We start from the raw sequence: 15,922 nt of genomic DNA, 5'->3' as shown, positions 1-15,922 counted from the left end.
CCCAACCCAGAGTGTAATAAATGGATATATCAAAAGTAGCCTATGTAAAAAATAGAATATATAGGTAGGCCTCTTACATGTAATGAATGCACTTGTATCCTGGGGAGTGACTGGTTCTGATGAACTCCCTCCAGGAATTCCCTCAGCCACTGGCTTTCCAGTGTTTAGGCTGAGGGCCATCTCCTCTGCATGTGTCAGTGGTGGTGGTGCAGGGCCTCCACCAGTTTTTCTGGCCTCTGCCTTCTTTCTGTTGGCTGAGTAGTAGTCAAATGATTTAATTGTATGAAAACAACATTACACCCATGTTGAAAATGCTGCTGCACTGCTATACTCTGCAGGCTATTTAGTTATTTAATATGTCAAATGTTTGTAAAGTCAGGTAGTCTACACCCATGATATGATCAAGCCTTACCTGTTTGAATTATGTTTTTATATTTCATTTTTAGCTGCTGCCACGTTCTTTTTATGCCTGCAGGATTGCACCTACATGAAAATTAAAATTCAATTCTTATATTATTACATCAGTGTTGGGTCAATTTTAAAAAAGTATTTTGATTAATGTAATAATTACTCTCCATAAAACGTACTGGATTATTTATTAATCATTACTTTACAAATCCCATATCAACCACAATAGGAATTTTAAGAAAGGGTAGACATGAAACTGCACTTTTAATTCGTACAAAAATCGGTATTTTATGCAATTACTGAAGTTACTCATTCAATTATTGAAGAATTAGGAACCATTCCTTACTTTACAGGTGACAAATAATAACATTACTAACATTATTTAGTAATTACTTACACCGAATACTGTATGATTAAAATGTAAACGTACGCATTGACTCGGGCAGCTATTTTCCCCCAAGCTAACTCTTTCTCTTTCGCCGCTGCAGCCGTGTTGTTTTTTTTGTTTGTTTTTTTTTTACGAAATATGGGCTCGTAGTCACTATATGCTTGTAGTAGCACATCCATTTCTGTCGGGGAAAAACGCAGACCTATTTTGGCTTGGTCCTGTTGCCATGGTGACTCGTAATTTCTTCACTCCATTGTTCAGGGCTTTTTATAGTCGCGTGGCACGCGGCGCAGCCTGAGTCAAACAACTCAGAGTTGATTAAACCAACTCTTTTCAGCTGTTCTGAAACCGAAAACTCCGAGTTTTCCAACTCTGGGTAAGTCAACTCAGAGTTCAGGTTTGAACTCTGAGTTTGTTAAACCGCCTTCTTGAAATAGGCCCCTGGCTGTACAAGCAAAATAATTATGACCTGTGAGTTCATCGATTACTCTTGACCTCAGCGACTCTGTACATTTTTAAACACAGCCTAATGTAAACACAACTGTGCGACCACATCATTGTACCTTGCAACCCAACCACAGCTAAAAATAATGACTGTACTCACCAATTTGAGTGTCATTCTGCTGGGCTTGTGCTACACAAAGTTCTCCACAATTTGTCTTGGTCAATATTGTTGGCTTCACATGTGGAAAAGTTCAGTCTATAGCTCCATAGTAACGAAGGAGCTACCACTGTGCTGCTAGCCAGGGTGTCCGCTTTCGTTTTTTAGCTAACGGTAGCTCCTCTTTGCCCGCGTTAACTGACAACGGTACAGAATAAAAAACAAAAAAGAATCCAGTTTCTTCCAATTTGAAACTTCGTTTTCCAAACTTTGGTTATCCTTTCTCTTTGAGCACCACTCTTGCCTTTGTACGTCTGTAGCACTTTGAACAAACACACTAAAAGCTAAAGTTCTTTAGCTTCTTCTTCTTTATATCTTTATGTTACCATCCGGGATTTGTTGCATTAGCGCCATTTCTGTGCAGTTGACAACTTCACTTTACAGTAAGTTGAATAGAAAAGAGCCATTACTATTGTTATCAATAAAGCCTCTGTTTTTCCTACTATGACAAGTCAAAATATCTGACAAAGGCCTTTTGTAAGACTTTAACTTGATTTGTCAGTTGTTCATATGTTTTTTCTATGTTTGTATAAATTGTGATAACCAAAAATGACAATATGTAACAGTGAAATTCTGAGGATAACGTTATTGTAACAGAGACACATACATTTGTAACTGAAAACAAATCCATTGATTACAACATGACACAAGCGTGTCACTGAAATATGTTTGATAAAATAAAATGCAACAGTGAGTATGGTTCAAATAGGATGGCTGCATAAAAGCAACAGTTGTTATGTTAGTTTTACATTAAACTGCTGCCTGGCATCTCACAACAGTTTTCCCATGTTATTAAAAAGCGACATAGTAAGATGGTTAATTATCATTATGTGTTTTCCTATTCTGATACACTGTACATGCTGTGTCATGATTTGTTGTTGAGTGCTGTCACTTAACCATCTCCAGCCCATGCACATAATAAAAAGAGGCAAACCCGTATAAGCCTCACAAATGAACTATTATGACATGTCAGCTTTCTCAACTGATGCTGTCATATTTTAAAATCACATCATGTTCAAAGTGTTATCAGAAGATTACAAAACTGTTATTGTTTAGCATTCATGTATGATAGACCAGGAAGGAAACTCTCTGTCAGCTCTTTATAACCCAGATCTATTCGTAAGGTTGTCTGGAGTTCATTCCGTGCCCTGTTTACATCTTAAACTTCCTGCGTCCCACGGACACTTCTTCACAAGGCCCAAAACTAGAACAGAGGATGAGGGATGTTTACCACACAAAGAGTCCACACTTAGACCACAGTGGTGGAAAAGAGTTGCACAATCCTTCATAAACTCTACCAACTAACTGTCAAACCCATATCTGTGGTAGAAAGAAATATGACCATAACAATGGCCACATACTCTTCTATAAACTCAACACTGTAAACTGCTTTGCTCCCTTTGTGTATTTGAAGAGGTTTACTGAAGTCTCATCTTTAAGTACCTAGCTCTCAACATCTCTCATTTGTTACTAGGTTCACATGCATTCTTACAGCATGTGTCAGCTATACAGGGGATGAAATGTACACTTCTCTATTCTGCAGGTTGTGCAACTGTCTCTCCTCTGACCACGTGAGTGTCACATGTTGGTGGGTGGAGTTGGTGCGGGTGTAACTTATGTGCAAGTACTTGCTGTGCAGAGGTGACATGAATCAAGGTAACCAATGACCTTTAGTGTTTATGAAAGCAAAATGGAAAGCTTGCATTCCTAATATAGCTTTGCTCAGGTTGGATAGGAACAGAATGAACACTGCCATGAATACAAACATCACTAGACAACTAACAGTTTAATAAATACACAGTAATAAATCAAACCAACAGGTTTAGATGCTAGATTTTCAAGCATGCTAAAATGTAATAAAATTTTACACTTGGGTTCTAGAAACATGACAAAGTTTCTTGATCCACAGACTTCCCTGTGTGTACTTAAAATCCATCAGTGTTCATCAGGTATGGAGTATCAGGTCAGTAACTTGTATGGAGATTGTTGTCAGAGATGAGTGTTTACAGAGGTTTGTGTGCTGTAAAATCCCATTTGCCCAGATCTAGACAGAGAGATGTAACAGACAAAAAACAGGCTAAGCACTTCTAGAACATTTCTATCTTTGAGCCAAAAACCCAATCTCTCCAACCCTCTGACTTTATTTCTAATGTTGACAATTTGGAGGGTTTTTGTTTGGTCCACCATGTCAAATGTGGACAGAAATAGAATGCTATGTGTATGAGGACAAACATATAGCTACATCAGGTATACAAAGGCTTAGCAAAGGACTCATTTGATTATGTAGTGTATGAATAAAGCCATATCCAGCATCCAGCCTGTGGTAAAACTGCTTTGTCTGTGTGGCCCAAGTTTATACATTTGAGGAGATTCCAGAGGAAGGACTTTTGTTCACTCATCATTATATGGGTAAAACAGTAACTGCCACAAAACCATGACCAGACAGCAAAAAGTATAAGTAGTGTGAAGAAAGATATCAATGAATTCATATTGTCAAGTTGTATCATTATTGTTATTGTTGTAATTCATATTGTCAAGTTGTGTCCTTGAAGCCACTAAACATTTATAAACAAACCAATAGTGGCTTATTTTCCTTGATATGATCATCTCTCATCAACAATTTGCAACTCTTGCAAAATTGGCATCTTGTTCACATTATAGGAAATGTGCAGTGCACGAGGCATTATAAAAGTATGACATGCAGAAAAATGTTGACATTATCAATTCTGCTTTAACTTGAATGTTGACGTGATGAAGATGATGACATTTAAAGGATACAGAAGTTGTGTATGTCTGCATTAAAAACAGTCAGACTAAATCATTCCCCACATGTAAACCCACCCATACTGGGGTAGAGCAACTTTCCCCAGCATCATCCCTAGATTCCTATCTGGAACAGATGTTCTTTATTTTTCATTGCATAACACTAGCAATCCAACCCAAACTCTTCTCTCAGCCCTCTGGTTTCAAGCAAGCTCCAATCAAATGTTTAAGTCTACACTTCAGTCTTGTCACATGTTTTTACTATTGTAGGGGAAGTGATGTGGAATTACTGCTGCTTCCAACCCAGATTTTCTGTGTAGCTTTTTTAGAAAATCTGACAGGAGACAAAAATTCATGCAAGTCTTTATTAATTAGTAAATGAGTGATTTGAACACACTGTACAGATCAGCTTGTGGATTTTTAACTGGGAGAGAGATCAGTGTTTGATAGGGTTGCTTCAGGAAGTATTCAGAGCCCTTCACTTTTTGCACACTTGATTGTGGTGTAGATTTCATTTGAAATAGATGAAACTGCTCACTAATCTCCAGTAACTCATAATGGAAGTGAAAACATGTTTTCAGAAATTTTTGCAAATATATTATAAATTAAAAACTGAAACCTTGTATCATTTGTACGTCAACTTGATTGGAGTCCACCTATAGCAAATTGGATAGACTGTTTATAAAGGGACACACCTGTGTATATAAGGTACCACGATTCACATTGCATGTCAGGATAAAAACCAGGCCATGAAGTCCAAGGAACTCTCTGTAGACCACTACCATAAAATAGTTATGAGGCACAGATCAGGGAAGTATAAAATCACACCTCTAAAGCTGAGTGTTCCCAGGGGAACAGTGGCCCCAATAATTTTGAAGTGGAAGAGGTTTGGAACCACCAGGGCTCTTCCTAGAGCCCAACTAAGTAATCTGGTGAGAAGGGTCTTGGTTGGGGAGGTTACCAAGAACCCAACAGTGTATCTAACAGAGCTTCAGAAGTCCTCTGCAGAGAGCCGAGAACCTGCTGGAAGGATGACCATCTCAGCAGCTCTCCATCACTCAGGCCTGTGTGGTAAAGCGGCTAGATGGAGGCCACTTTGAGTAAAAGGCAGCACATGCCTGGCTGAGGTTTGCCAAAGGACTCTCAAAGCATAAGGGAAAAGAGTCCCTGGTCTGATGAGACAAAAACTGAACTCTTTGGGCAAAATCTGAAGCACCTTCTCTGGTGAAAACCAGGTACTGCTCATCATCTGGCTAGTACTGCCACCACAGTAGCATTATGTTATGTGGGTACTTCTGAGGAGCAGAAACTGGTCTAACAGAGACCGAAACATAGGTCACCTTTCAGCATAGAAATGGCTCAAAGCATACGGCCAAGACAATGCAGCAGCGGCTTCAGGACAAGTCTTTGACTGTTCTTGAGTGGCTGAGCAAAAGCCTAGACTTAAATCCCATAGAATGTCTGTGGAGAGACCTGAAGGTGGACGTTCACAGACACTTCCCATCTAGTCTGATGGAGCTTAAGAGGATCTGTGAGGAACGGGATAAACTGTGTGAAGTCTGTAGAGAGACTTGAAGCTGTGATTGCTGCTAAAAGGGCTTATAGAAAATATACTGAATAAAGGTTCTGACTACTTTGGGAAAATATTTTTGTATTAACTTTATGATTATAGATTACTGAATGTAGAATGATGTGGCTACTGAATGACCATTTTATGCGTTTATAATTATTCTACAGCACAATAAAGTGTGAAAAACATGAAGGTTTCTGAAGCAATTGTGTATGATTTCACCATGTTGAAAAATGGGTTATGTAATTTGGAGCATCCTAGTTAGAAATGGAAATACACAACTGATAAAAAAAAGGTCCACAGAAAACCTCAACAGCATGCATGATGACAAATGACAAATACTGTATGTCCTCAGAAGTATCATTTTAATCTTAGATTCAGCTGAACTGGCGATTTATGGTGAATCAGTTTCAAACAAAAAGCTGCGTGCACTCGATTGATTCTAGAACATAGTGTTGCTAAACCAGTCCCAAAACAGGATGACAGAGAGTGTTAAAGCAAAAAAGTAAGCCAAAGTCCTAATTGCCTACAGATGTTTTGTGAGCCTCTCGGTTCTTTGGCAGGCTAGCTGTACTGCCAGATGAATTTTTCCACTGTGATTGCGGCTGCATTAGCCATTAGCACAGATATGATTAAAGTGCAGTGCCACTTCCTGCCGTCACTGACCTTGCATCCTTTTTTCATTGATATAAACAATGTGTTCAGCTATCAGGATAGGAAGACTAAAGACTGATTATTTTCTGCAAAAGAGCCAATAAACACCTGTCCCTTTCCTCTGTGCTACATAGAACAAATGCCCTCCTCAGTCAACAAACTGCACATCCCTCCTACCACTAATAAAATGTATGTCAGAGTAGCTGCATTAATCAGGACCATTAGTTTCATATAGAATCTGTTGTTTTGACACAAAGCACCAAGCGAAACTACAGGTTCTTCTGTAAAAGCGAGCAATGAGGAAGACTGTATTTACTCCAGTGCTATTAAATCTGTAGTGGTGTTGACCTGAGTCACTCTGTTCTCAGCGATGGATGGATGTGAGCCTGGTCTGAGCCCCAGGGAAGACACAACATATCTAGTTACAAACAAGCTGTACTGACTGGCTGCCAGTGTGTCTGAGTGGAAGTGCTACTCGGACAAACAGTTTTCTTCCAGCAGATTCCAAACTACTGGCAAACTAAACTTTATGACCTCACTATCATTAGTGGTCACCCTGTTTTTGACTTTGGGAAAAAAGTCCATGTGCTTACTAACATTGAATTTTTTTTCTTAAAAGTCTACTTAAGTAAGACGATTTCTAGAGACCCAGTACGCAAAATTAAATGCACTTTAGGACCTAGTAAACATAAACAAGGCTCACAAAGCTGAAAAGAAATCAGCACACTCTCAAAAGATGTCATGATGACATGGCTCCAGTTTTCAAAAATGTAAGGTTATGTTTGTGATATTCAGCGGAGAAGATACCAAAGATGTTCTCAGTTAACACCAGAAATTAAATTATACTTTCCAGGGACTGAATGTCTGCTTTGTATAAAATTTGTGCTCTCGACAACTCAACCATGAGGGAAATATTAAAAACAAACCTCTGGTGTCACAGTGGAATGCTCCTTTAACTAGTGTATTAGCACAAGAGGCATCTGGAAAATTAAGCAGCAACAATATAAAATGTTTGGCATTGTTTTAGATGCACTTAACTCTACATGCTTTAAGTGTCCACCTAAGTAATTTCACATTTAATTAGTTGTCATTTACTTGAACAATAAACTGAAGCTGGTTTTGCTTGCTTGTTTAGTCCAGGTCTCGAGATGCCCAGACACTGTATTTCCACATTGTTGTGGAGTCAAGTTCTATTTAAAGGCCATTATGACAAATTTATGTCCAGGGGCTTTACAACAATCATCACTCATGTCATTATGTACTAGTCAGGACTCTTTTCCATCTGTACAGTAAAAGTGCACGTATTTTTCTATCACTTGCATCAAGAAAGAAATTGTATTTCTGTATGAGTAGACTGAAGATACTTGTTAAAAATAAATCTCAGAACCAAGTACAGGATGAATGCAAGTTGAGATACGTTTTCGCCATCCTGCCATACGTTAAAACATAGAAAATTACAACGCTGATATATTTTTATTCTTTGCCTGCAGTAGTGTGTCTCTGATTGGTGTCAGATTTCAAATTATGAATACCTTGTTTCCGGCTCAGAGACCTGACAGTGATTTTTATGAAAACTATATCGGTGTTGTGCACGGACTGGCCGAAAAACAAGCGCATCAGTGTACTGAATTATGTAAACACAGGTTTATTGCAAAAGTGCAGTTGTATCCAAACACAATAGTGAACAAACAGTTTCAAGGATACTGGACAGCAACTGTTATTTTTACAAAACACAAAAACTTGAGCACTAGCTATAAACAAGACTCCTCCCTGTGAAATTTACACACGGTCTTGGTTTGCTTGGTCTCTGTTATGAGAGAAAAAGTCAAAGTCTTTGGTAGCTACAAAACAACAACAGAGCTCAGTGTGGAAATGTGTTCTTCTTACTACAGACAGGCACTGTTGTCATGCCATCGTTTTCAAGTCAGCATTTGAGCATCAAAACAGAATAAGTACTGGACAACGCTGCTTAAATCAGGAGTGCATTAGCAGCGAGAAACGCAGGCGCCTGCTTGCTCACCATCTCCGCTATGCACATTGTAGTTTACTGTGAAGAACTAGGCAGACATGCCTGCAACCTTACTATCCAAAAAAATCCACTGTACACTGCTCCTATTATACAAACAACTGATTTTTGTTCAGAATCAAACAAAAAACAGAAGACATAGCAGGATTCATTTCCCCCATAAGCAGCAAGCCCCAACTGCAGACAATACAAGACTATATTTTTTTGAATCATTACAGTATACTGATGTCTACTACACCAGTCCACCAGCTCCAATAGGATATTTCTGCTTTAACCGCCACCTCTCTTGTCTTGGCTTATCCTGTTAATTATTCTTGTTAATGCATGAACAGATGTACATGAACACGTGTGGTACATTGTAGGTACAGGAAAAGTTCTCATAATGAAATGTGTGGCTAGGAGTCCTTGAAACTTGTACTTTGAGACTGGACAAATCCACATGATGGGGCTCTTCTCATCGAGACTTGGAGGACCGTCTCAGATGGGTCTCCTCTCCCCACACTTTAATTAGCACCTGCAGGGCCAGCCCAATCAACACCTCCTCACCCGTCTCTCTCCAGAGCAAAGGGTGTTTGCTGGATGGGTTTGGCAGGGAAAACCCCCCTCTGTCTGAAAGCGAGAACTCATCGGTGTCTAGTCAGCCTCTAGCTTTCGTCTACAGAAAAAGACTACGACAAAGAGCTTGACAGTATCAGAGGACGTGCCGGACACCACACCAATCAGAGCGTCTTAAGTTCTGTTTTGTGCTTATAGTGTCCACAGTTCTTTTCTGTCCTCTTCAGTCATTTACAGCCCTGATGCTTCACCTTCTTTGTTTCGAAGGATTCTCAGCAGTGGCGATTTTTTAAACACTTCTTCATTCAAGAGGAGGTCCATTAATATAAGGAGACAGTGGCTCTGCCCGCCCCAAGGCAGAGCCACTTATACAGCAGAGCCAGTGCTGTGGTTGCAGGTCTGCTGCTGCTGCTGCTGTAGGTCTGGGGTCACCTGGGCGCTCTGATTGTCCAGAGGCAGCAGCACGTCTGTAGGGATGCGAGACTGGAACTTCTCCAGCTGCTCCGGACTGGCCAGGTTCTTCAGCAGGTAGTTCTCCCTCTCTAGCTGGTTGTTCTTCTCTGCCAGCTCTTTAATCTGCTCTTTGAGGATCTCCACCTCCTCACGCACCGCGTACATCAGGTGGTTCTTGACAAGATCCTGTCGTGACAACAAAGAAGAGATGGAGTGGTTCAGATATAAAGCCTTTTAAGGCTGATTTTCTCGATTACACAGCTGATGCATGTGCTAGAAGACATGTTTACTAACTGTGTACAGTACACGTTATACAACTCTGACTGAATCATTCTGTGCTGTAAAATTGTTATCGGCCTGTTCTTAGACTTCCTTCCGTCATTCCCAGTACTTGTTTTGTACTTTGTCACATGAACAAAGCATACAGTGGTGTGTGCTGCTTTTACATAACAGGAACTTCCCATTGCACTCAAATAGAGTTGGGTCTGTGAGCAACGCATTGGGTTCATAGCATTTTAGGGGAGGTGAGTGTTATATACATGCTTATGTACATAATGCAAATCTAGTGATTATAAAACCCTTAGAATCAGCTCGTTGTTAAATGCTTATTGTGCACTGTAGTTTTCATTCACTTTGAGATCTGAACTCTTTCCTTGAAAACAAGTTAATGTACTGTATAGTGCAACATTTACTTGTGTCTTTTCATGAGGTTTCTGTGTGTTATCTCAGCTTACCATGGCCTGTTCAATCTTGTTGTCGATGGCCACAACGCTAGCACCAGAGGCACTGCAAAGGAGAAGAAAACAAGTTGTGGGTTAAGAATTCATAGCCTTTGACCTAAAGTAAAGTGAAACGAAAAGAAAAATGCTGGTGTTCAAGTCCCTTGAAAAACAGAAAGGAAACGGGTTTACACAGCTGTTATCAAGTTCATTTCTGAGAACTAGTCTATAAACCGCATGTTTATTGTTTTGAGCGTTAGATTAGGCTTTTATCTGAGTCACAGTACAACAAACCCAATAAATAGCATTGCTCAGACATCAGGTCAAAGTCCAAACAAACAGCAGCAGTGAGAAAAACTGTTTGATAGACACCATTTGGAAACGTTTGGAAAAATATAATTCCGGCCAGACATCGCATGCGTTTGCATTTATTTTGAAATCTATACAAAAATGCAATATCTGAACACCTGCAGAAGAACGAGAACGTGCATGTGCTCAGTCCGAATTGTAACAAAATAAAGATATTAACAACCACATACTGTACTCAATCATGTGGTGACTGTATCGGATAATTACCTGTTGTCAAGTTTGACCGACACAACGTCTCCTCCCAGAAGTGAGGAGAAGAAAGAGATGGAGAAGTTATGTAACTGGTACACGGCCACCTCCATTGGTGTTTTAGCGAACATTTCCGTACTCATGTTCAGTACCAGACTCGTTTGGAATATACTTCTCGCCACGTTTGCGACTGGTTGGTTACCTAATTGTATATCCGGATTTATTTCGTCTTCGATAGCGATGCACGAACTCGCTGTGGGTTCCAGCGGAGCGCAGTGCTGTGTCTGTGTGTTAGCTTCGCCGGTTTTCACAAGCGACTGTCTGATGCTATTTCTGCCGCCGACTGCTATTTCAACGACTTGCCTCTTGACGTCATCTGACGCGAGCAGACATTAGGGAAATGGGTTGGCGGGCCTGCTTTTTTATGGTGCCTTCACGGACCGTAAGAAAGATCGTACTTAGGAAGAGGGCCATGTAGGAGTGTGAAAAATACACCCCCACCTCAACTTTTTACATAATAAATTTAGAGGAGGGGATAATAAAGTGCATTTGGTAACGTTTTAATAGGCCTACTCAAGTATTTTCCGGCTCCTGCTGCTCTGTGAAACTTCTATTATACTGTTCAGGGGGTGTTTTTTTGCCCTGTGTTATTGTTGTTATACAGAAAAAAGATTAAAAAATATAACACATATAGCTATAAAAATATGGTGCATTGGAGTATAAAACCTATAACTATGAAATGCCTCTTGGTTAATGCATTAATGTCACCGGAGCTACTGTAGTTTGTGAAAGAAACAATAGACTGCTAATTACCCAATAGTAGCATTTGATGCTGTTTTTACTTTAATTGAAAAATATAGAAAAATATAATTTTTGATATCACAACATTAACTTTTTTATGGAAAAGATAGCCTGAATGACCACCACTGTACAAACACAGAAACTACAAATTATAAATATAATATAAGTGATATCTTGGATAGACGCACTTAAAGTAGTCCATGCTTGTTTGACAGTATGATTGAATTTTATTTTAAGGGTGTTTTTTAGTTGTTATTTTTTGATGAATGACAGTCAACAACCAATTAAAGCCAAAACAACATGGCGTTATTGTCAACTAAAACAATGCATTTATCTCTATTTATTTTGAAATGCAGTGCAAAGTACGTACCTAAACCAGTTCATTTATATTCATTTGCTTTAAATAAAGCAAAGGTCAGTAAAACCAATGAATTTCAGGTTGTATTATTAAATTATTAGTAGTAAAAAAAAAACGATATTCGAAATAACGAGTTTAAAAGGAGCGTTTGAATGCAGCATGTACTCTGCTTCTGAACTTCTCTGTCTCTGCAGTTAAGCCACAAGCCGAAATCATCGAAACAAACATCACAGCATCCAACAAAATAGCTCTAACCAGAATAGGTTTCTGTAGATAAGCCTGTCGTGTTGCTAATAAACACATCTGGTACAGTCCCATACTGTACCAAAAGCCTTTGTCTCATCTGATTTTTCATGTGAATCACTGAACTTATTTAACAAGAGACTTTTAGAGATGTTTTTCTTTTAAATAGCCTAGGTAATTTAATTTTAAAATATGTTTCCCTTTTTTGATTTGACAAGTGTAAACCTTTACAACTTTAAAGCAGTCTGCAAACTGTTCTTGATTATTTAGGCTACATTGTATCAACAACAGTAACATTTTGTTCTCAGCACTGTTGTTGTTGTTTTGGATCTATTCCGTTAAGGGATGTCCTGCACTATTTGCACATATGCATACACTAGATAATGTGCATAAACAAAATAATTTTCCGTCCCCTCTCTCAGTAAATTTCCCCTAACTGTACTCCATCGACCTCTAGTGGTGAAACAGTATAATGCAGCTGTAAACAGGATACACAAATCATAGCAGGGCTCTGTTCCTGTACACTGTGTTTACCAAGGAATTTTCCATATACCTCTTCCTGGTTTAGTACTTTAACATGTCTGGCAATTTCGGGTTGTTTTTTAGCTTAGAAAATATATGAGAATTACTCAAAGGACACTGCATTTATTCAGGCTATCACCCTGTTTATAGACCATATAATATGCATTCCTTTACCCATTATTTTTTATCATACTGCAATTCACCCTAATGTGTAGACTAAACAGCAATGTGGTTCAGGACATTTTAGGGCAACAGAGACTTATATTTGTTGTGTTTATCACCACAGTTATATTTAGTATCACTGGCCTGACATACAGGAATCGCCCTGGCTCTAAAACGACCTGTTAAAATACAGAAAGTCTTTTGAACTTCTGTGTTACAAGTGATGCAAGATCACTAAGCCTCCTGCAAAATGTAATAAACATTTTGTGGTAGAAGTCAACGCACAGTAAAACCTTCCTGCTGCCACCTCTGTTTTCACCGGCAGATTTTTGCCACTGAACTCTGAGAGTGGCTGAGCAGCAGACTGTTTTCACTGAGCTGTCCATGCAGGTTTTAATAACTTCAGTGCAGTTGCCTAGCGTCTCTCAGCTGTAACATTCTCTTCCCATTAAGCCAATTCAGTTTCTGCTGCATAACTATTTTTTCTGCCAGAACAACAGTGACCTATAGAACATTAACAGCTGGTCAAAATGTCTCTTATGGATTTCTTTTTCATTTTGCTGAATGTGTCTTATACCCAGGACTAGTGTTTGTTAAATTTTCTTCATACATATCCTTTAAAATTCTTTTTTTGGACATAGCTTATAAAGAATAATAGCTCTATTTACACTATTCTATCTACACTATAAACTGTGATTAAAGTTTAGATAAAGTCCACATGTTTTTAGCTCATAGCATAGTGGGAAATTGGTCACACCATATACAATAAGTCCACCGGCATTTAAAGTGACAGCAGATGACCCAGGGCCCTCTACTTTTGTATCTTTGCAAAATTCCTTGGCACATGGACAAGATCTGCCATGTTTTTTTTTTCTAGAAAAGGGAGTTCTGTTATGTAACAAAACAACTAGAGTGGAAAGGCTGATTTTTGGTAGGCCAAAGGTGGCTGAACAGATAACACATTGACTGGGTATTAAGGCCCATAGTGCCTGTCGTCTCAGACTTCATGCTGTGACAGTACAGCTGCCAAGTTCAATATCAGGCTCTGTTCTAGTGATGAAGGGCTGTGAATCACCTTAGCTAACAGTTCCATTTTGGACTGGGGAGTCACACCGATCGCCTGTGGCTCAGCTGAGATGCACAGATGAAAACTACAGTGGGAGCCTTTCTGCATTGTTCAAGACACAGTAGATCGACATGCAGATGGAGGGTGAGAATTTGAACTAGGATACTCAGAACTTTGCTTGTATATTCACAGTTTAACACAAATGTAATATCAAAAGCATTTACTGTACACACACAACATAGGCCCTTCTACTTTAACTTCAAAGAGATCAAGTCCCTCATATTGTTGTGGAATTCTTATTGCCTGACCATGTTTTGTTTGACATGTGCCAAATCCAGTGAGTCACTCTAAAGCTAGGCGATGGGCGATGGTTTCCATCAGATGTCCCTTGCACAAGAGCCAACCGCATTATATAATGTAGCACAGTGATTCATATGTACCAGTGGCTGAAGAAAAATGAGACTGGAACATCCCGTCAGAACCCAGTTTTTGTTGTAAGCAGCATTCTGATGCTTTGACACATGTAAGAATTCTGCTGTTTTGCTGCAGCATAATAATAAATGATGCCGATAACATCCAGAGAGAACACTTTTTCCTCATCTTTTTACTGTGTGACCCATCTGCACTCACAATTAGGAATGTATGACATGTATGATAGCGCAGCCTGAGAAAACAGGCCTGCCACAGGCTGTGGCCAGAGGCTGTCTCAGAGGACTCTGCCAGTTTGGGCAACAGGACAGGTTACAACCACTGAATACTGAGCACTGTACAGGACACCCAGAGGCAGTCATTATTATCACATTTACTCGAAGTCTTCTGAGCCATGAATAGCACATGGCACATAGCTTTGGTCTTTCTCATGAGGTTTTTCAATAAATTTAACAGGCTGTCATTTTCTGCACACAGATTGCACGAAATATTACATTATGTAAGGCTTCATCAGAAGATGAGACTACCGGCGTTGTTATTCTCTGCCTGCTACAAGCACAAAGGCCAACAGAGTGCATACTGTATGAATGTACCGAATTCACCACTAGTGGAAATTCATCATCTACATGCTCACCAAGGTTAATGAACACAGCAGGAGATGTGTTAATATGGCAGAACATTGCCTTACACAAAGTCAGTATAGAGAATAGATTGCAGCATTGTTTCCTTTCTATGTGGCAGGATTGATCATTAAGAAAAGTGTCACGGTTTACCGTTTCAAATGACTCCGAGTGCGACCATATTTAAGTGGAATTTTAATCCAAGCCATTTCATGACAAATACTGTTTCCACACGTTTGCATCATTTAGACACTGATGCAGTCCTGCTATCATTTGTCTTTTCCTGAACTGTCTTTAATGGCTGCATCCATCACTGACACGTGTTACTGTCATGCCACAAGACAAACTGTCTGCCCTCAGCTGCCCCCCACTTACCGCCGATCTGGCCTCTTGAACAGACTCGGTGAGTAAGGGGGCGAGTAGCTCATAGCTCTCTCAGGATAGCCGTAGTGCTGGTGGTGACAGCAGAATCTCTGGGATGGTTCGGCCAGGCGGAGGGCGCACAACGCCCTGGGAGAAGGAGGCTTAGCCCAAACAGGGGGGACTTCATGGGAACGTATCTGAGACTGTCCCATGTTGGCTACCAAATGAAGAGGTTGTTCAAGAGGCAGGAGCCCTTTAACCAGTTGGCTGCTCTGCTGTTGCTCTCAACAATTGTGTTCTCGCAGCACAAAGAGACAATTGATCACTGGCGACACCTCTGGATATGCACCCATAAGTGTGAGTGCCATGCTCGGACTGGCACTTGTATATTGTGTCTCCAGTCCAGTGGAACACAATGGCCACAGAGTCACAATGAAAATGACAGTTTTCTGAAGTATTGCCAAATGTTTCATCACTACACTGCTGCAATGTCTGTTTCAGGAAGACAAAGCAAAAAAAAAAAAAAAAAAAGTGACCCACTCAACAGAATGCATGTGTGTAAGAAACCTCTTCTGGTGGTCAAATAGGCATGAATACATTTTG

The 15,922-nt window shown here is 39.8% G+C and overlaps 1 protein-coding gene and 2 long non-coding RNA genes across 7 annotated transcripts in view; 1 reads left to right on the top strand and 2 right to left on the bottom strand.

Annotated features, from left to right (window-relative positions):
- Positions 1-6: 6 nt before the first annotated feature.
- LOC109954642 (uncharacterized) lies at positions 7-878 on the bottom strand. The gene is made up of 3 exons (XR_002274157.1): positions 839-878; positions 413-483; positions 7-254 (listed from the first exon to the last, which is right to left on the bottom strand). It is a non-coding gene; the product is annotated as an uncharacterized LOC109954642 (long non-coding RNA).
- A 267-nt stretch (positions 879-1,145) lies between these two features.
- The window catches only part of LOC109954679 (uncharacterized), a 19,867-nt gene continuing 5,090 nt past the window's right edge, over positions 1,146-15,922 (top strand). For 2 of the 3 annotated variants that reach the window (XR_002274170.1, XR_002274171.1), the window contains exons 1-3: positions 1,146-1,172; positions 3,001-3,113; positions 3,367-3,420. This is a non-coding gene — a long non-coding RNA (uncharacterized LOC109954679). The remainder of the gene's footprint in view (positions 1,173-3,000; positions 3,114-3,366; positions 3,421-15,922) is intronic. The other variant, XR_002274172.1, reaches the window with a different exon arrangement.
- tsc22d3 (TSC22 domain family, member 3) overlaps positions 8,067-15,922 on the bottom strand; it is a 32,503-nt gene continuing 24,647 nt past the window's right edge. The window contains exons 1-3 of one of the 3 annotated variants that reach the window (XM_020590095.1): positions 15,332-15,774; positions 10,213-10,264; positions 8,067-9,664 (exon numbers count right to left, since the gene is read on the bottom strand). In XM_020590095.1, coding sequence (XP_020445751.1) covers positions 9,392-9,664; positions 10,213-10,264; positions 15,332-15,531 — 525 coding nt within the window. In that variant the 5' untranslated portion in view covers positions 15,532-15,774 and the 3' untranslated portion in view covers positions 8,067-9,391. Of the gene's footprint in view, positions 9,665-10,212; positions 10,265-10,773; positions 11,123-15,331; positions 15,775-15,922 lie in introns of those variants that run through there. The other 2 variants (XM_020590105.1, XM_020590085.1) reach the window with 2 other exon arrangements.

This window comes from Monopterus albus, unplaced genomic scaffold (genome assembly GCF_001952655.1).
Source record: "Monopterus albus unplaced genomic scaffold, M_albus_1.0 scaffold2.1, whole genome shotgun sequence".
In the NCBI taxonomy this organism is placed as follows: Eukaryota; Metazoa; Chordata; class Actinopteri; order Synbranchiformes; family Synbranchidae; genus Monopterus; species Monopterus albus.
Note: the sequence above shows the minus strand (reverse complement) of the source record. Positions and strands in the feature narration are given on the sequence as shown.